Below are 17495 nucleotides of genomic sequence, written 5' to 3'. Positions count from 1 at the left end.
TGAAAAAGAAAAGCCCTGTATGCTTAACAGTACTCCTGTGTTTTCAGCTGTTGAGTTATCCATTTCTGATTTGAGAGGAATGTGGGGAGATGGGGAATATATATTCATACAACACAGAGGAAGAGAAACCTTCGTTAAGAGTAGCAGTGCAGTTAATTGTGAAACCACGAAAACTGTTGAGGAAAACTTGGTGACAGACACAGAACTTGCAATCTAGCAAATTCTTATTGTAATAATTAAAAGTAATTTCAAACTGATAACAGTCAAATATGATCTTCAGCTGAAAACCACAAGAAGATGATACAGTTTAGATTCTAAATCAAAAGCTGAAACTACAGTGGGCGACAGGTTTTTTTTTTTTTTTCATGCCATTGTTAGACAACTACAGCTTTTGATAGATGTCCTCTCGTGACTCTTACCATGGCAGTTGACAGTTTTCTATCCCTCTGCTGGAGGTTACCACCCATGTAAAATAAGTCAGCTAAGTGGGATTTGTCAGCTCTGCAACTTCTACTCATTTGCGGTTCAGGATATTGACTTTAATTGTCAGTGAATATGAGTTGTCATTAGTAAATCTGATTGTAAACTAGAGCATATGAAATGTGGAAACACGTTTGTACTCACTCTCCCTCTCTTTTTTTTCTTTTTTCTTTTTTTAAATAGGATGATAATTGGTATAGTTAGGGGAGGTATTTTGTTCGTTTGCTTGATCTCTTTTCCCCCAGGTAGTATCCTGTCAAAAGTCTTAGGAACGGCTTGTTGAGCAGTAAATGTCTTTGAATTTGTCACGCTAGATCACAAGTACTAAACTGTCGTGCAAATTAAAATATAGTTACTGTAAATACAGTCAACACTAATGGAATGTTAATTTACCTTATTTACTGACCACCTTTGTAGTAGGAAAAAGTGGTTTGTTGGTATGCCTTGTGCTGAAGGAATTCATAAAGTATGGCAAATAAAAAGGATGTTCTTTTTATGTTTAAGGTATGGTGAAAATAACAGTTCAGACGCTTTGCTCATGCCCAAGATTACATTTTTGTCTCAGCTGCTTAAAAAAAAATCCTTTAACGTGAGATTCTTTCATCTGCTGAGGTGAGCGTATCTGTAAATGACTGGGACTGTGGAGTCCCAGAAGTCTTGAGTTTCATGAGTCTGCTGAGCGTTTCATGGAATTTAAAGAGTATGGCGGCAATTCTCTGAATTCAGTTAAATGGCACTGTAGGGTACACCCAGTTCCAGATTTTCTTTCTTGGAGTGGGGGAAGGGGGAGGAATCACAGCACATGTAGCTTGTTTAAGAGACATCTGGCACTACTGCTCCTTTTATTTATTTTTCTCTCTTTTTTTTTTTTTTTAAATAAGAAGCTGAAAGTAACTAGGTTACCAGTAGAGCTTCTGCTGTCTTGCTGAACTAATAAGTGCTGAAATTGTGTTTTTTAAAATATTTTCTAGGTATTTAACTGAAATATTTACTGCAAAATCTGATACTTGCATGATGTAACCAGTAAATTTTCAACAAAATAAAAATTTAGCTGTAGGCTGTAACTGCCTTTTGAAAGAGGAGAGCGTTACTAGTTTTACTTACATTATGAACATATTCAAGACCCTGCATCTAAAATGGGTTTAGTTTTATGACAGGGTTCCTTCCCCCCTCCCCCTCCACAGTTAAATGAAGGAACCTAATATTTAATTTTGGTAGTTTTAACAAGCTCTACATTTCATATTTTAGATCTGTGGAATGGATGTGCTGCCTGAGATGCCTAACGCATAGTATTTGAGAGACTTGTGGGAAGGTATATCAAAAAGAAGAGTCTTAACTGACCTTTGCTTGAAAATATTTTTTACACACCGCTAGCTTCTCATTATTTGTCAGCTTACACATTAAAATGAGCTTAATCTTTAAAAATGTTTTTGACAATTTGAGTATTTTTTTCTTCATGTTAGCTTTTATAAAACAGGCATAGCACGTTACAGCTCTGCCAGTTGGCATAATTCATTACCTGCCACAAATAAGCAATTACAGAGTTCAGAGAACTTACTGATTTGAATAAAGCCAATATTTTTGCAATGTTCTTAGGATGTATGCAAGTGGCCAAGGTAGTTTTCTGTGGATGTTTAACAGACTTCAGTAGCTAACTCCAGGTCTCCATAAGTGAGCTTTCAGCACCAGTCTTTTCTCCCATGCTTCCATAAAGGTTTGTTTGCTCTCGCGCTGTCTCATGCTCTCTCCCCTGTTTTAGGATGAATAGTTAAAAAAGGAAGAGAGAAGGCGTTTTGGACTTGATAGTTTTATTTTTGTTTTTAAATTTGGTCAGACTCATTAATGGATCAGACTTCATTAATGGTTTATTAGCTTTCTGCATTGTGGCTATATTCAGTTCTCTAAATTGTGTAGAGGGAAAGCCATGTTGATCACAATTGCTGTTTCATATGAAATTAGTATTCAGTGCTGCAAATTTCTGAACAAATCAAGTGAGATTTTAGCCCAAATGTTATGAGGGAGAACGGGAACAAATGTTGGGTATTAAAAATCTAAGTTATGACTGATGATGTATGGGGCACAGATGTTCTGAGGTTGGCAGAATGACAAGAATAAATTTTTAATCCAAAGGATAAGATTTTATCTCTCTTTCTTCTGGTTTAGAGGTGAAAAAACTTCCAAATACATGAGTGCTTGCTTGAATCTTATTTTACTTAATTATTTAGACTGATTATTTAGATTGATCTTTGAAAGGGCCCTAAGCCACTTTTGACAGCTAAAACCAAAGGCTTTCATACTACTTGGTTTGGATGCAGCATGATACTTCTTCCTTCTTTCTTAAATGTTCCTTTCCAATTTCAATGGCATAGGTTTGATTGTGTCATTTAATTGCACTCTGGAGGAGGGACTATATACTATGTACTACAATAGCATCAGCAAACAGTCAAATGTTAGATACCTCAAACAAGGGAAAACCCCATAAAATAGATCTCCTGAGGAGTGGAAAGCAAAACTTCTCAAGCGTATCTTCTGCGCTGGTAGGCCTGCCGCTTGAGTTGCGGTGGGGAGGTGGACAGCTACTGTTGGTTATTTACCTCTGTGTTTGTGTAATGGCAATTTTGGGAGCTTCACTGTAAAAAAAAAAAAAAAAAAAAAAAAAAATTTATACTGCTGTTGTGCATCTCATAATGACAGTAGTTATCTGACTGAGAGCCTGATAGAACAGGAAAGCATGTTGTGCAGGGGTGCAGAAGCTGCTATGTTTCTGCAGGTCGTCCCCAGTGAATCTCAGAAAGTGATGCCTTCTCTCTAGTCCAGCACTGGTGAGCTGTGATAAGGCCTGTTACTCAAAGGAGAAACAGGGCAGGGGGAAGTAGAAGGATGGAGTGTGAAGAGAAGGGAGCATGCCAAGAGCTCAGCAAATATGAGAAAATTCAGAGCTTGTCTTCAGAGAATTTGTGGATGCCTCCCCTGCAAATCAGGGGTACCTACTTGGTGCTGCCCTCTTTTTCCTTTTCAGGAGATACATTTGGGTGTATGTAAGTGCGAGGAGGAAAAGTTCGTATGACAGCTCTCTGTACTGGTGAAAGCTTCTCTTAAGATCTATTTTGTCCAAATCTTACATTTTCCTGCATGATACGTTCTATATTTTAATTGCAAGAAAGTCAAAGTGCTTGTACAAATGAGCGGTGAGTTAGACTCAGCCAACATATTGGTCTTTTCGTTTTAGAGCAAGGCCAGGAGAGACCAGTAAAACTTAACCCTGTCTGCTGTAGGTGAGGTCTTGATGGGTGGAAAACAGCTACCTGGTATATCTGGGTAGGTTGCGGATTAGCTTGTCTGTAGATCAGATGCATTGAGTTGGTTCCATGCAGACTGGTTTGATTTCCCCACCCCTTCTTCTTTAGATCCGGTCAGACTAATTGTTTGTCCTGTGCTTACTCTTTTCTGTTTGTTTCTGTGCTGAGCTAGTTTCTTCACTTTTCATCTGGAAGCAGTTCAGCCGTTTTTATGTAGTGTGAAGCTTCAGCTAATAAACTCTGGATCTCAGCTGACAGTACACAGAACCAAACTGATTTTTGCTTCTCTCTCCCTACCTAAGAAAGCTTGGGATCGCAATAGAGAGAAACTGGACCCTTCAAAGGACTATCCAAAATACGTTATGACCTGGGCTCATATGAGCTGACTCTGGAAGATATGCTTGAGAAGTTTTGCTTTCCACTCCTCAGGAGATCTATTTTATGGGGTTTTCCCTTGTTTGAGGTATCTAACATTTGACTGTTTGCTGATGCTATTGTAGTACATAGTATATAGTCCCTCCTCCAGAGTGTATAATCAGAGGCAGTTGTTTTTAGATAGCCCTAAGCAAAGATGTGTACACAAAACCCTAGTGATCTGTTTGCCTAGAATTTTCAGAGAAGAAAATCTATATGGTGGGAGGGAAAGCAGAGACTCCCACTAAGTGAGGTAACTTGCAGGCTCACATTAATCAGTAGAAGAACAAAAAATAGAACTTAACAGATGCAATATTTTGTCCGTTGGAAAACGGTACCTCTGTGGAGTGTATTGAAGCAATTTATCACTGTTGGCTGCCCATTTGAACAATGCTAGTTTTATTCTAATCCTATCTTTACTGTGTAGCTGGTTACCTGCTTGCTATGGACAGAGTGTGTGTGCATCTAATCCATATGTCTTACAAGAGTGAAAATCTTGAGAGGAAGTGCAGAGGCATGAGGAGAGATGCATTGATCTATTCCATGGTTTAGTTTGGAAATTTTGGGCGGTTAGGCAGCTGAGAGGTATGTTTGCATTTTATGCCAAACTAACTAGTACTCATCTTTTTGTCCTTTTTAATTGTGTGAGTGTCGGTGAGGTGTTTTGTTTTTGTTGTTTTTTTTTTAATCTTGGTTGTCATCCGACTTGGCTTTTATTCTTCCTAAGAGCCTCATTTTCCACACAGTCAAACTGCAACATCTGGAAGCCATCTCTTCTTTGGCAGGGAAAAGATGTGACAGATAAACTGAGGTGTAGCTTCTACTTCTGTTACTCTTTTATTTTCTTAATTTATTCATTTGTTTCATTAAAGGAAAGACATCCAAAACCAAAACTGTTTAGATATATGGGAATTTTAGGTGTGTGTTTTTTATTTTTAAGAAGGATGAGTAAGGAGAATATTGTTGGATAACATCATTACAATTAATATAGGTAATTTTCCTTTAGTAAGGGTGATAATTGATTCATTTTGCAGTGTTTTGTGATACTTGATTAATCATTTTAAACCTGGATGTTACTGCACAATATAAATTAGTAAATATATATAAAAATTCCTTACATGTTTTAAACCATAATGTATTTATATTACAAAATATTGCATTTATTATGTTAAGGATAGTGACATCACTGATATTACTTTTATGAGTAATCATGTAACTGAAGCACTCTAGCAAACTCTTTTCCTTTCAGGATAGTTGTTGCACATGTTTACTCAATAAAACCAGCAGGAGCCCAAACAAATTTTTAAGGACAGGGGGACTATTTCATGGCTAAGTTGAGATTAGTAGAGTTGGGGTGCTACAGAGGTCCCTGCGTGTTGTTCTTTTTCAAGTCTTCAGGCTTACTGTGAAGTATAAACATTCATTTAGGATTTATCCTGCCTTTTTTCCAGGTGCGCGCGTGTGTGTGTGGTTTTTTGTTTGTGTGTGTGTGAGATAAAACCTGTTCAAGCTCATTAAGCTGTGATACTATTTTGCTCCTCTGTTTCTTCTGTTCCTCCTCTTCTTCGTCGGTGTGTGCATTGTCTTCAGGGACCTATGTTCTTTGTGTGTTTTGCCCTTTTCCTGGCTGGTGTCTTTCTGAGGGCTCCCTTAGACAAACTCTTGGCCTAGATGGATTGTTCTGGTGGTAACCAGCATAGATTTGTTTCTTTCCTGAAAGCTAGTAAGAAGCAAATTGTTAGTTAATGTGTAATCTCCTATGTAATGAAAATGTAGTAAGCCTTGTGAAATGTATGAAGGGGAATGCTTTAGAGAGGGGCAACCAAGTCCAGGCAGATGCCTGATGACTGTTGGCAGAACATGCTGTCTTGCAGAATTCCCAACCCCGTGCTCCTTGTGGGTTGTAGATGAGATGTTTACCTGAAGGGCTGCTTCTAGGCATCTGCAGCTAGCCAGTTGCAGAAGTGGAAGCCCAGTGGAGGTAGCACAAAGTTTGGGCCTTGCTACTTACTGCTTTTTTGAGAGACATAGAAGAACAGGACATAGGCCTGTATGTTGTGACCCTTCCCAAGAGAAGGGTATGAACATATAGCAGCAACTCTTTCAGGGGCTCAGGTTTGCCATTTCTCTCCCTCTTGGTAGGAGCAGTAGTCAGAAAAATGGATCTCTGGGATTACCCGCTCTCATTGTAATTCCTTCCTCTGTGGCAGCAGAACTCTGCCCCTGCTGTTGATGCCTTGACATTACAGCTAACCAACGTAATGTGAACTTTGTCAAAGGGATGGATTGCAGCCGACTCTGTTATGTTTTTTCTAGTGATTTGTGTGACTTCAGGATGAGCTGATTCAATTGGCTGATCCAATGAAGAGGCAATCATGAAGGGCGGTGAGGGGTAAAAGTTTTCGTTTTCAGAACTTTCTTTCGGTTGGGTCAGTTGTGTGTTAGAAGAGAGAAAGGAGCAGAAACTTTCCTGTGTGCTTGGGGAGTGGGAAGGAGGGCTACCACTTTCAGCAGCAGCAGCCCACAGTTAGAATATTTCAGCTGTGTCATAAAAGCACGTTTTGAGATGGCTCTTCCCCACTTGGTTCATGCAACAAGTTGGCTGATTAAAGAGCAAACATCATGAACATTGAATAGAGAGGGGGCTGGGGAGTAAAAATAGTATAGTGTGATGACACGGTGTCAGTGGCTGCCATAACATTGCTTTTTCATCCTTTAAAGGATGAAGACCAAGTGAGATGTGTGGACAGAAGTGCTGGGGGGGCAGGGTGAGGAGTGGGGGGAGAAGAACTGGAAATGCAGAAAGCATTAATTGTGAGGAAAGATGTTGAAAAGGCAAGACCTGTATAAATTAGGTCATTTAGGTTCTTTATGGGACTGTTAACTGTTCAGTGACTTTGGCACCATGGACTGTTGTTACTGTGTGTAAAGACAGTCTTGCTGTTCATAAACATGGAAGAATGCGGAGTGATGATGTCTATTGCAGGTGCTCTTGTGAAGGAATTACAAGACTTATTTGTTAAGCATACGGCACAGAGATAACTGTGCGCCTCAAGGTTTTAATTGCATTACTGTTCAGTTTAGTCTTGATTTACACTATCATAATGTGATCAAAACTGATGATATGGTTATAACTAAATCATATTAAAATGCAGTTGTTACAATAGAAAATGCAATATGAAGTATTTTTTCTATATTTTACTAAAATTACAGAATTACTTGAAAGCTTGATGGCAATTGAAATATGAGATTCTGCAGTATTGCTAGAAATAACGCACTCTTTCAGGCCTGCAGGGAATGTGTCATACACTTGCTCCAAATCTCACTTAAAAATTTACTGTATAGCCTTGCTCTAATATAAATGCAAATGCAATATAAGAAGCATATTTATTACTTGGAAACTCCTCCCACAACTGTATTTTTTGAAACAAAAGTTTAGACATACTCTAGTCTGTGTCTCTGAGAAAAGGAGTGTGGGACATAATATAGTTTATATCGGCTTTCTCTGATAGAATTGGTAAAGGAAAATGTTTGAAAAACTTCGACTCCTTGATTTACATTTTCTCCAGCTAACATTTTAACTGTTGTTGCTGCACAATTGGTTCTGAAGCATCAGCACTTCATCCTAAAATTATTTATTTATCCATGAATGAACTCCTTCAACCGTTACCATTTCTATAGCTCAGTGCATTGCAGTTTTATAAGTCCTCATCTTCTGAATTGAAGTGGTGAGGTCCTTGTTTTTACAGATGTGACACTGAATTACCAGGAAAAATCAGTTCATATCTGAGCTGTCACCTTACATCTCTTCCATCTTTCTCCTGTCCCTGCAGCCATTTTTAATCTTTGCATTTCTGCCTTGCCCGTTACTGATTTGCCTTATAAAACTTCATATAATTGACTCCAAGCAAAAAAAAAAAAAAAGAAAAAAGAAAAAAAGAAAAAAAAACACACCAAAAAGCACTTACCTGAAACTCTTTCCTGTGAACTTGTTAAATAACTCAAGTTACTGTATTTACGTGAGTGTATGAAATGCAGGTTTCTGGGACAAATTTCCTAATTCTTTATATATTTTGTGTGTGTGTGTGTGTATATATGTATGTATGTATATGTGTGTATATATATGTGTGTGTGTGTATATATGTGTGTATATATATACACATATGTGTGTGTATGTATATATATATACACACACTGTATTTTAACAAAGGCTGCTGGATGAATAGCATTAATGTTTGTTTAGACTCTTTGGTGCAAATAATAAAATTGTCAGGAGATGAACAGCGCTCAGCAGCTGTTAATCATTTTATGTGTTATTGTGTGAATTGTGCTGGTGTATTTTTTCAAAACTTTTGACGCCACACCTAAACTACTTATTTATGTATTGGGGGAAAAAATGCTCACCTTTTAAATCAGTTTTTCTGTGGAGATGCATTCTATTTCTTTACAGTGCTTTGTGCTTTGCTTTTCTTTTTCCCCCTTCCCTAAATCAGTCAAAATACTTTAAACCGTTATGTTTACGATCAGCTTACGATCAGTTTACGATCATATGAGATTGGTCGTTTTGGACTCCTTTTGCTGTTTTGTTTTTTAAGTATTATTTCATTAATATTTGGTTAATAGAAACTTTAAATAGAAAGATACAATAAAGGGATGCATTATCTCTATTAAAATATATTTTGAAGTTCTGCTTCCTTTTTTTTAGAACTGTATGCTGAGGGTGGTCATACTACAGCTGCCAGATGCATTTCTGTCTTTAGAAAGAACACTCATTGAATCAAAAACGTATATGCGTTTATTTTGAACAAGAGGCAGGAATCTTCTGATGTCTGTATAATTTAAATACAAATCTAAAGGAAATGGGACACAATGTTATTGCTGTTTTAGCAATCTATAATAAAGTTTATTGCATAGAAATAACTAGGTCAACCTCTGGATGACCTGTCTTTTGGAGTTTCTTCAGTTAGCTTTAGGCTAGAGCTCCACCTTGTGATCTTTCAGCAGGATACATTTTCTTTTTTAAAGTTAATAATTTAATTATGATTTCACAGAGTTGAGTGACTTTTTGAAAGTTTTCATAAACTTACAGAGAAATTTCAATATCTTGTTTGGGATATTTAAACTTGGAATTGTGTGAACATGCAAACAGGCAAAAAATCTGAAGAGGAGCTGCTTTTTATGATGCATCCGTTTTAGTTTAGACAGATTTAACAGCTATTAAAAGAATGTGCTTATTAGAGCACATCAATGGATAATTTAGACTGGTGCTGTTTGGAATGGCATCTGCAAGAGTTTTTCTTTCTTCTTTCATGTGATAAACTCGCATGTATTGTAAAAGTTCTAATAGGATGCGTATATGGAAAGTTTTCCTTTTTCTCCTCAGCTTTCCATACCTGGCTCTTGGAATGAATCATCAAGTATGTGCATGAAGAGGACATGGCTGACAGTCTTTGTAAATTTCCAAAAGGCATTTGCTGAGATGAAGGATAATAGAGAATGACCAATGACAGTCTCTTCCAATATTAAAACTAGAGAACAGCAAATAAGATCAGGAAGTGATAAATTGAAAGCAGAGAACATGCTGCTTTGCAGCATGCAAGTACGCTGTGGAAGTTCCTGTGTGGGATATCATGGATGCTGAATATTGGATTTGAAAAGTAATTGAAAAAGTAGTATTCATGCAGGGGAAAAAAATATTGAAATATTGATTAGAGGCTATAAAATACAAAGACAGTCTGTTTGGCTTAGGAAATGCCTGAGTTATTTTTGGATACTGGGAGAGTATTCAGGGAAAACCTCGCTATAAGAACAAAGCAAATGTGTTCTTCCCTGGGCAGCTTCTGTTGGCTGTTTGCCATTATCGTTTCTATAGCTGAGTGCATCACAACTTTAGATACTCTTTATGTAATACTTTTAAAATTATCTTTCACAGGGATTAACAGGAAGGAGTTTTTGGTCATTGCTGGGGCCTGGACTTGATGCAGGAGAACCCTTCCTATTTTACCTCACGCATTCTTGGAAAGCATTTATCTGTAACTCTGATTTTTTTCATCACATCAGTATATAGGTTGTTACAGTACGTTATTCACGAAAGCTCATGAATTCTGGGAGTTTTATTATGGTACTCATGAAGGTCAATTATCGTCTTCCTTCAAGAAAAACAACTTTTGAAACTTAAATCTTAGTAGCTGAACTCTTCAGCATCTAGCAACAACTTGATATTTCTCTCATGTTTTGTATGAAGTGATTATACCTGAATAATGTCTTATTTTCTTTTCCTGTTTGTTGCTTGTCTTAAGATGAATGGTCCTTACAGGAGATGCAAGTTGGTATAAACTGCAGTCAGCTAGTTTTTATCAAGTGATTTATTTGACTTATTTGATGCAGAGAATATGTAACTTAATCATTTGCCCGTCTTTTTTCCTGGTTTATCAGTTTTTTTTCTTTAAAATGTTTCTGTGATAGTACAAAACTGTTTTTGAGAACTATTTTTCTGAAACTTGACAGGTACTAAATTTGATATTTCTCTATGGAGCTAAGAATATGTTCTAATTCTTTCTGTGACTGAACAATTGGTTAACTGTCTTTGTGTCTCTAGACCTTCAAGTTTTATGGAATATGTAACTTGATTATTGTAAGTAGGTAGTATTAATGAGCTATAATACTGAATTTTCATGTAAGCTTCCTAATCATCAGTTTAGCAGTTGTTCGTGTCACTTTTCAACATCCAAAAATGTAAACTAGAACAAGCCAAATAATAATATACTGGTAGTCAGGTTGAACTTGATGCTGAGCATTGTGGCTTGCACTGGGATAGAATCACAAGCATACGTCAAAAAGGACTTGTTTGGCTTGGGCTTTTTTCACTAGGGTACGCTTCTGAGCTTCTCAGCAGGCAGTAGCCTGATGGCCAAGATGCTCTGTGGGATTTCCAAGTTCAAGTTGCTGATTTGCATCAGAACAAATCTTAGAAAAAATCTTGGCCCTGGTATGCTTGGAAGAATTACAATCCAAAGTGTAGAGTATTTCACCATGTCACAAATTGATAGCGTGGTTTTACTGAGAGCCTGGATGACCTAATAGTTCCTTGCCACCAAACTAAGGGAGTCTTGCTCTTCCCTCCCCTGCTCATGGCTGTGCAGTTTGTTTCCCATGCATTAGCTCTGGATGCCTGCTGTTGAACCAGTTTAACTTGATAATCCAAGAAAAAAATTCTTGAGGTATGTTTTGCCCATTTTATTGGGGAATTAAATCGGATAATCCTGAATGGCAGAGCCTGCCAAGATTAATGACAGGGGAAGGGATGTTACCCTACTAATTGTTTGCTAAAGACAGTGTGTAACCAAGCAAGAGCGATGAACGCCCAGGTTACGTGCCTTTGGTTTTAGGTAAGGGAAGAAAGGAATGACAAAGGTTGCTACTGTTCTCCAGGAACAACTTTTGGAAGCTCTGATGCTTTGTATCTTCTACTGTGTTCTGGATGGAATGCATCTGAGTAATTGTAGACCATCTCGAGATGCACTAGCCTATCTCTGACCTTGTCTCCTTTTTGCCACTAGTTCTCTCTGCTCTGGTTTTTCTGTCTTTATATTATTGTATACGGTGAGAAGAAAGAGAGCATGAGAAGTTCAGCGTTTATGTTTTCTCTAATCTGTGCAAATTCTGGAAGCTATAGTGGCCCCTAGTATTTGGAAGAAGCACTTGCAGGAAAAAAATCTACTGACTTTATCTACATGCTCAATTTAAATACAGTCTCTGAAGCCTATACCTACCAGATGTTAAGCAACCTGTGCTAACCATGCCAGAATTAAATCTTGCCTTCAAATACCTAATCACTCCAACAAGGTCTAAAATCGGTGGAGCTTCTAACTCTGAAGGTGGTTCTCCTTGGTATTGCATCTTTAAAATGCCTAAGCCTCGTGTTTTCTTAATTTAACCATGTAAACTTAGCATGAGGCAGACAATTGACGTGGAAGATTTTAGTTTGCATAGTTAGGTCTCATACTTGAAGCATCCAGTGAAGCTTTTTTCCCTGAACAAAAGAAAATCGGTTAAATTTAAAAAAGCCTAAACAGGTGGCAATATTATAATTAATATGGAAACCAACCATTGCATTGTGTTGCATTTTCTTGACAAACTGCTATGCTGATTCTGATTTTTTTTTAATTATTTTTTTAAAACAAAATGGGGATAACCATTTCTTCCTTTGTTAGTTAAATACATGTCAACTGCTATAAACGTTAAAAACTGTTGTAAGCCTGCTTTATTGAATCTGGAAGATAAGGAGTTGTAAAACAGCTGATTGGATTATAAGAACTTCTCAAATAGCTTATCTTTGCAGAAAATGACGTGAAAGTTGACAAGTCAGGTACAAACGTGGTATACATAATGCACTTTAAATTTAAACTTCAAATCTGTGGTGATTTGATTAACCAGAGTATGCTTGTGGTGATAGGACTCTTGGGCTCTGCAGTGCATCGTATCATAAGTTGATTCAAACTTAACTTTTTATTTTTAACCTACACTAGATTTGCAAGGAGTTTATGAAGACTATCCCGATTTGTTTGTCCTATTCAGAAAATGTTTTCTGTATTCTCTTTTACTGTGATGCCATTAACATTTGTTGAGATGCTTTGTGGTAAGATCATGGGAGGAGTCAAATATATAAAATCTTTAGTTAAAAAGGACAAAGTCTGGTTGGAAACAGATGGTGGTGCGATCTAATGTTTTCTTGGTTGCCAACTCTTCCTCTCCCCTCCATCTCCCTCCATTCAAATGAGAAAAAAATTTCACTATATTTATTTATTTTATTTATTATAGAAATTGTCCATCGCAGAGGAAGAAAAGCAAGTAAGCTTGTACTTTGGACTGGTTTTTGAATATCTTTCTAATACATTGGTGTTCCAGAAGATGATAAAGAAATGATAGCAGCTCCAGAAATACCAACTGATTTTACTCTCCTTCAGTAAGTGCTTTAAGGATTTATTGGTTTGATTTTAAATCTACTGGTACTTCTTGGTGTTAATACTTACAGGCGGGGTGTGTGTGTGTGTGTGTTTGGGTTTTTTTATTTTTTCATTGCTGGACAAAACAAAATGAGAGAGAATGGGATTCTAAGCTTTTTTTTCCTATCAAGTAGTTGATAAACAATGAAGCATTGTTTAAATTATCTCTCTCAGTATTCAAAGGGAATTAAAATAGGTGTTTTAGAAGTGCTTGTTTTTAATTTCTTATTTTTAAATCCTCTTAAAGCTTTGTTGATGTGGAAGTCATCGCAACAGAATTCTTTTTCCCCTTGTATAATGTATTTTTTGTGAATAAGAAGTTCTTTGATTAAGAATACCAAAAATTTAAGCTTCCTTCATTAAGCTCTTCTCGTAGAGATTAAGTGAAGTGTTAGCCCATAATAATGGTGGTGGTCAGCTAATACTTACAGCGCTCTAGTGCCAAAAGTTTTTGCTACCGCCGAAGTCTTGACTTCCCTCAGGTATCGGTTCACAGGTGTTTGTGGTGTCATTTTACTAGGTCACTAATCTTCCTACGGTTTTTAAGAATCGTTATGTGATTTACCAAAATGTAAAATCAGGAACACACACATTTTGGGCCGAGAAGAAAAATGATTAGTAGAGGTAGACTAACTTAACAACGAAAACAGGTTCCCACCTTTTGGTTGTCACTGGACATGAATCCACTTGCTTTTTCTTCCATTTTTCGCTTAAAATCCCAAAATACTTTCCGATCATAACTTCATGTGAAAACACGGCAAGTCTACAAATCCTTAACTGAGAATATTAAAACTACCCAGAGTTGATGAGGTTATTAAAAATATATGTAATTTGGCAAATACTTAATATTATGAAAGGTTTATTTTCAAAGCAGTCTAATGAATCCCTGATAATAATCTCAAGTCTGAATTGGATCTATTCAAATGTGAAGTTTGTTAAGTTCTTCCATGCTTAGACTTCTGTTTGCTGCATCTTACTTTCTCCACAGAGAAGAAGGAAAACAAATAAGATGGCAGCTAAAGTAATAATTGAGAGATTTTTGCAATTGATGGGTGCACCCAAAGGTGCATTGCATCCTTTGTCTTTTACTTTCCGTATTTTTAGAAAGATGTTAACAATCACTCTAATATATGTGTTGGGGTAGGGAGTTGTTTGGAAATGGCAACAAATTTCTAGGTTCTGTGTAGTGTCTATCTTCAAAAGATCCACAGCGTGTGAAGAGTTGATAAGACTAAGATGACACAGCTTCACCTTCTGCAGAGTTTAGAAGTTGAGAGCAAAAAGCAGACAAGGTTTGGAATCCCAGCAGTGAGTTGAAATAGTGTTCAATTCTTAAAGTCCAGAAAGATGGAAAAAAAAAAAATTGTGTGTCGATAGGCTTGCTTATGTAGGGTTTTTTCTTTTTGATGAGAAATAAAGATAAACTGAAAGGAGACTGATTTAATATAAAATGTTGTTTATGCAGTTGTTTATAATGGTTTTTTACTAAGTTGGTATTATTCATTACCTAGTGAAATGCTTGGAATTTGTATTCTGTCCTTGCCTACAAAACTGAGAACATTAAGAGGTTTTGAAGGAAAGATGTCTTGCCATTATTTGTAAATCTGGAGATTTTTCCAGTGCATATCAGAATGTCACACAAAGCTGACAAAACTAGAAATGCAAAATATGTGTCACAAGGCAGAAAACTTGTTTTAGACAATTTTACGAGAGTGAGAGCACTTTAAGTTTTTGGATTATTTAAAAACTTATAGGAAGGGGTCTTCTCCCTTTCCACTTTTTTTGCAGTCTTTACAATTGCATTTTTAAATCGAATCAGGTAGCGTATCTCAGAAACTTGTGATAGCAGCCTGAATTCATTGTACTGCCTGCATGTGTTAAAACAAGCTGTAATGACGTCATTTAAGTTGTATTTTAACAAGAAATGTAGAGATAGAGAATATATAACTTAAACATTCTTCAGTAATAATTCAGGTGACTTATTTATCCCCCCCCTCCCTCCGACTTTGGTATCAGCGCTTAGAACATCAGTGTTTTGATGCAGCATGTTTTAATGATTTCCCCTCACCCCCCATAAGCTTAAACAGAGCTGCAGATAGCTTTTCGTAGAGAAACTTCACTGGAAATGCCCCCCCCCCTCCCCCCCCATTTTAGTTGTGTTCTCTCCCCCACCTTCAGCATGTGTGCAACTCTTGTCTGCTTGCTCAATTGCTAAGAGCATGAAGACACCCACCGCCCCACCGCCCCCTCGAAGGGTAGGGTGTGCGTGTAAGGTACGCTCTGCTCCTTGACAGTGGACTTCAACAGAAGGAAAGAGAACTGTTGAACTCTTGGAGTTGACTTAGGTTTACTGAAGGTATTACATGACTTGTATAAATGATTTCTATCTGTTTATATTTGCAGGGAGTCTGAAACACACTTCTCTTCTGATACAGACTTTGAGGATATTGAAGGAAAAAACCAAAAACAAGGCAAAGGAAAAGTACGTTGAATTTATGGGGACACTGAAACACTTGCACTGTTACAAACTGAGAAGTTCAGCGCTTGTTCTGAAGCTGAATGAGCTGGGAATGTTTTCTGAAAATGCAAGTGTTCTGTGAAGAGTTCATGTTTATATTTTTATTGAAATACTTCATCTTGAGTATTTGCAAGATACTTTTGTAGTATTATGGAGGCACAGGAAAAAAAAATACCTCGATTATTCTCTGTGCGCGTGTTCCATTCTATACTTAAGCTAGTATAGTACTTCTTGGTCGATGTTAGTAATTCTAGCTCTCCTTTCATTTTAAAAGTGCTTGCACAAAAATAATTACATGAGACGTTCTTGAGCTAGGGTGGTGCCCAGGCAGCTTCACTGCCTGGCTGGGACGCCAGCCCAGCGAGGCATCTCGTGTGCCCCTGCCTGGGTGGCTCCTGCCCTCTGAGTGGCCTAGTGCCCCCCACCTGCCTCTGCTCCTAGGGGTTGGAGTGCTGTTACGAGAGTGTGATAAATATTTTCAAATTACAGTAGTTTAATTTGTGCTTATGGTTAAGTGTTTTCCTACTCTAAGTCCGTCTTGGTTTAGGTGTCAGTTCTCTTATTTGATTCTCCCCTCTATTTGATACTCCTCTCCTGCTCCCATACAGCTTATGCTTAAGAAATAGCCTCCTCTGCAATTCAGTAACCTTTGATTTTTTTAATTTATGTGATGCAAGGGAATTGCTCTAGCAGTTTTAAGTAAAACCTGTATAATCTATTTCACAATTTAAACAAGAGGAAAAGCTTTTTGTGTCATACGTTCTCACTAATCGCAGTATTATTTACTGAAAGATTTTAAACGAGAACCTGACGAAGCAGAGCCTGATGAATGCCATTAGTCTTTGTGTCAAATCAGAATCAGCTATCGTTGGCAACTTCGGATTTTAAAATGGGTTGTCTTAAGTGACAGCTAGATACAAGGACTTTTCTTTTAAGAGTATTATTTGTTTTTTTTTAAGTTACTGTATAATAACCAAATAAAACCTCCTTTGTGTGTGATTGCAGACCTGTAAAAAAGGAAAAAAAGGACCAGCAGAAAAGGGGAAAAGTGGAAACGGAGGAGGGAAACCTGGTGGTCCAAATCGGATGAATGGACATCACCAACAGAATGGTGTGGAAAACATGATGCTGTTTGAGGTAGTTAAAATGGGCAAGAGTGCTATGCAGGTAAGACTTTGGATCTCTCTGGGACTTAGATGAATATACAATTTAAATATAGCAGTACTATTATTTTTCTGTAAGCGTGATTTAGTAAAATGAAGCCTAGAGTGAGTCCTTTTTTCATTCTGCGGCTTTTAGTTCCAGCTTAAGATTCAAAAAAAAAAAAAAACCCATTTTTTGCACTATTAAGATTTGAATTTGAGATAACTGATTTTTCATTTCCAGATGCCAAATTCAAATAATCCCATATATAATGGAGAAACTTAAATTGCTGTTCAGAGTGAATTTTAGTATCTTAAGTGAAGAAAGTTAGTTTACACCATAGGACTTTTAAGTCTGTTTGTTTGTTTGGTGGCTAAATAGAGATGTGGTTTATGCCTATACTTGTCAGAAACACTTAATAAATCTGTAGTTTGTAGGTGCTCCCAGAGCTTACGCTTTCTGAAATGAAATAACTGTTTATTCTCTATCGTAAAATCACTAGCTGCAGCTGAATGTCTACTCTTTTTAAGTTTCAACTAACCTGACTTAGCTCATGTGCATTGCTGTGCTGCGATTGACTGGAATTTGGGTTAGGAAATTTTAACCTGTCAGAAATTTCTGGATTACGCACTCTCT

General features: G+C 37.2%; 1 protein-coding gene across 6 annotated transcripts in view; it reads left to right on the top strand.

Annotated features, from left to right (window-relative positions):
* Window positions 1–17495, top strand: part of STAG2 (STAG2 cohesin complex component) — an 83127-nt gene that overhangs the window by 25273 nt on the left and 40359 nt on the right. For all 6 annotated transcript variants that reach the window (XM_068956744.1, XM_068956738.1, XM_068956740.1 and 3 more), the window contains exons 2-4: window positions 13014–13158; window positions 15602–15680; window positions 16722–16883. In XM_068956744.1, the coding sequence (XP_068812845.1) occupies window positions 13115–13158; window positions 15602–15680; window positions 16722–16883 (285 nt within the window). In that variant the 5' untranslated portion in view covers window positions 13014–13114. The remainder of the gene's footprint in view (window positions 1–13013; window positions 13159–15601; window positions 15681–16721; window positions 16884–17495) is intronic.

Source organism: Struthio camelus, chromosome 11, assembly GCF_040807025.1.
Source record: "Struthio camelus isolate bStrCam1 chromosome 11, bStrCam1.hap1, whole genome shotgun sequence".
NCBI classification, from domain to species: domain Eukaryota; kingdom Metazoa; phylum Chordata; class Aves; order Struthioniformes; family Struthionidae; genus Struthio; species Struthio camelus.
The sequence above is the reverse complement of the archived record's forward strand: the minus strand, read 5'-3'. Positions and strand labels throughout refer to the sequence as shown.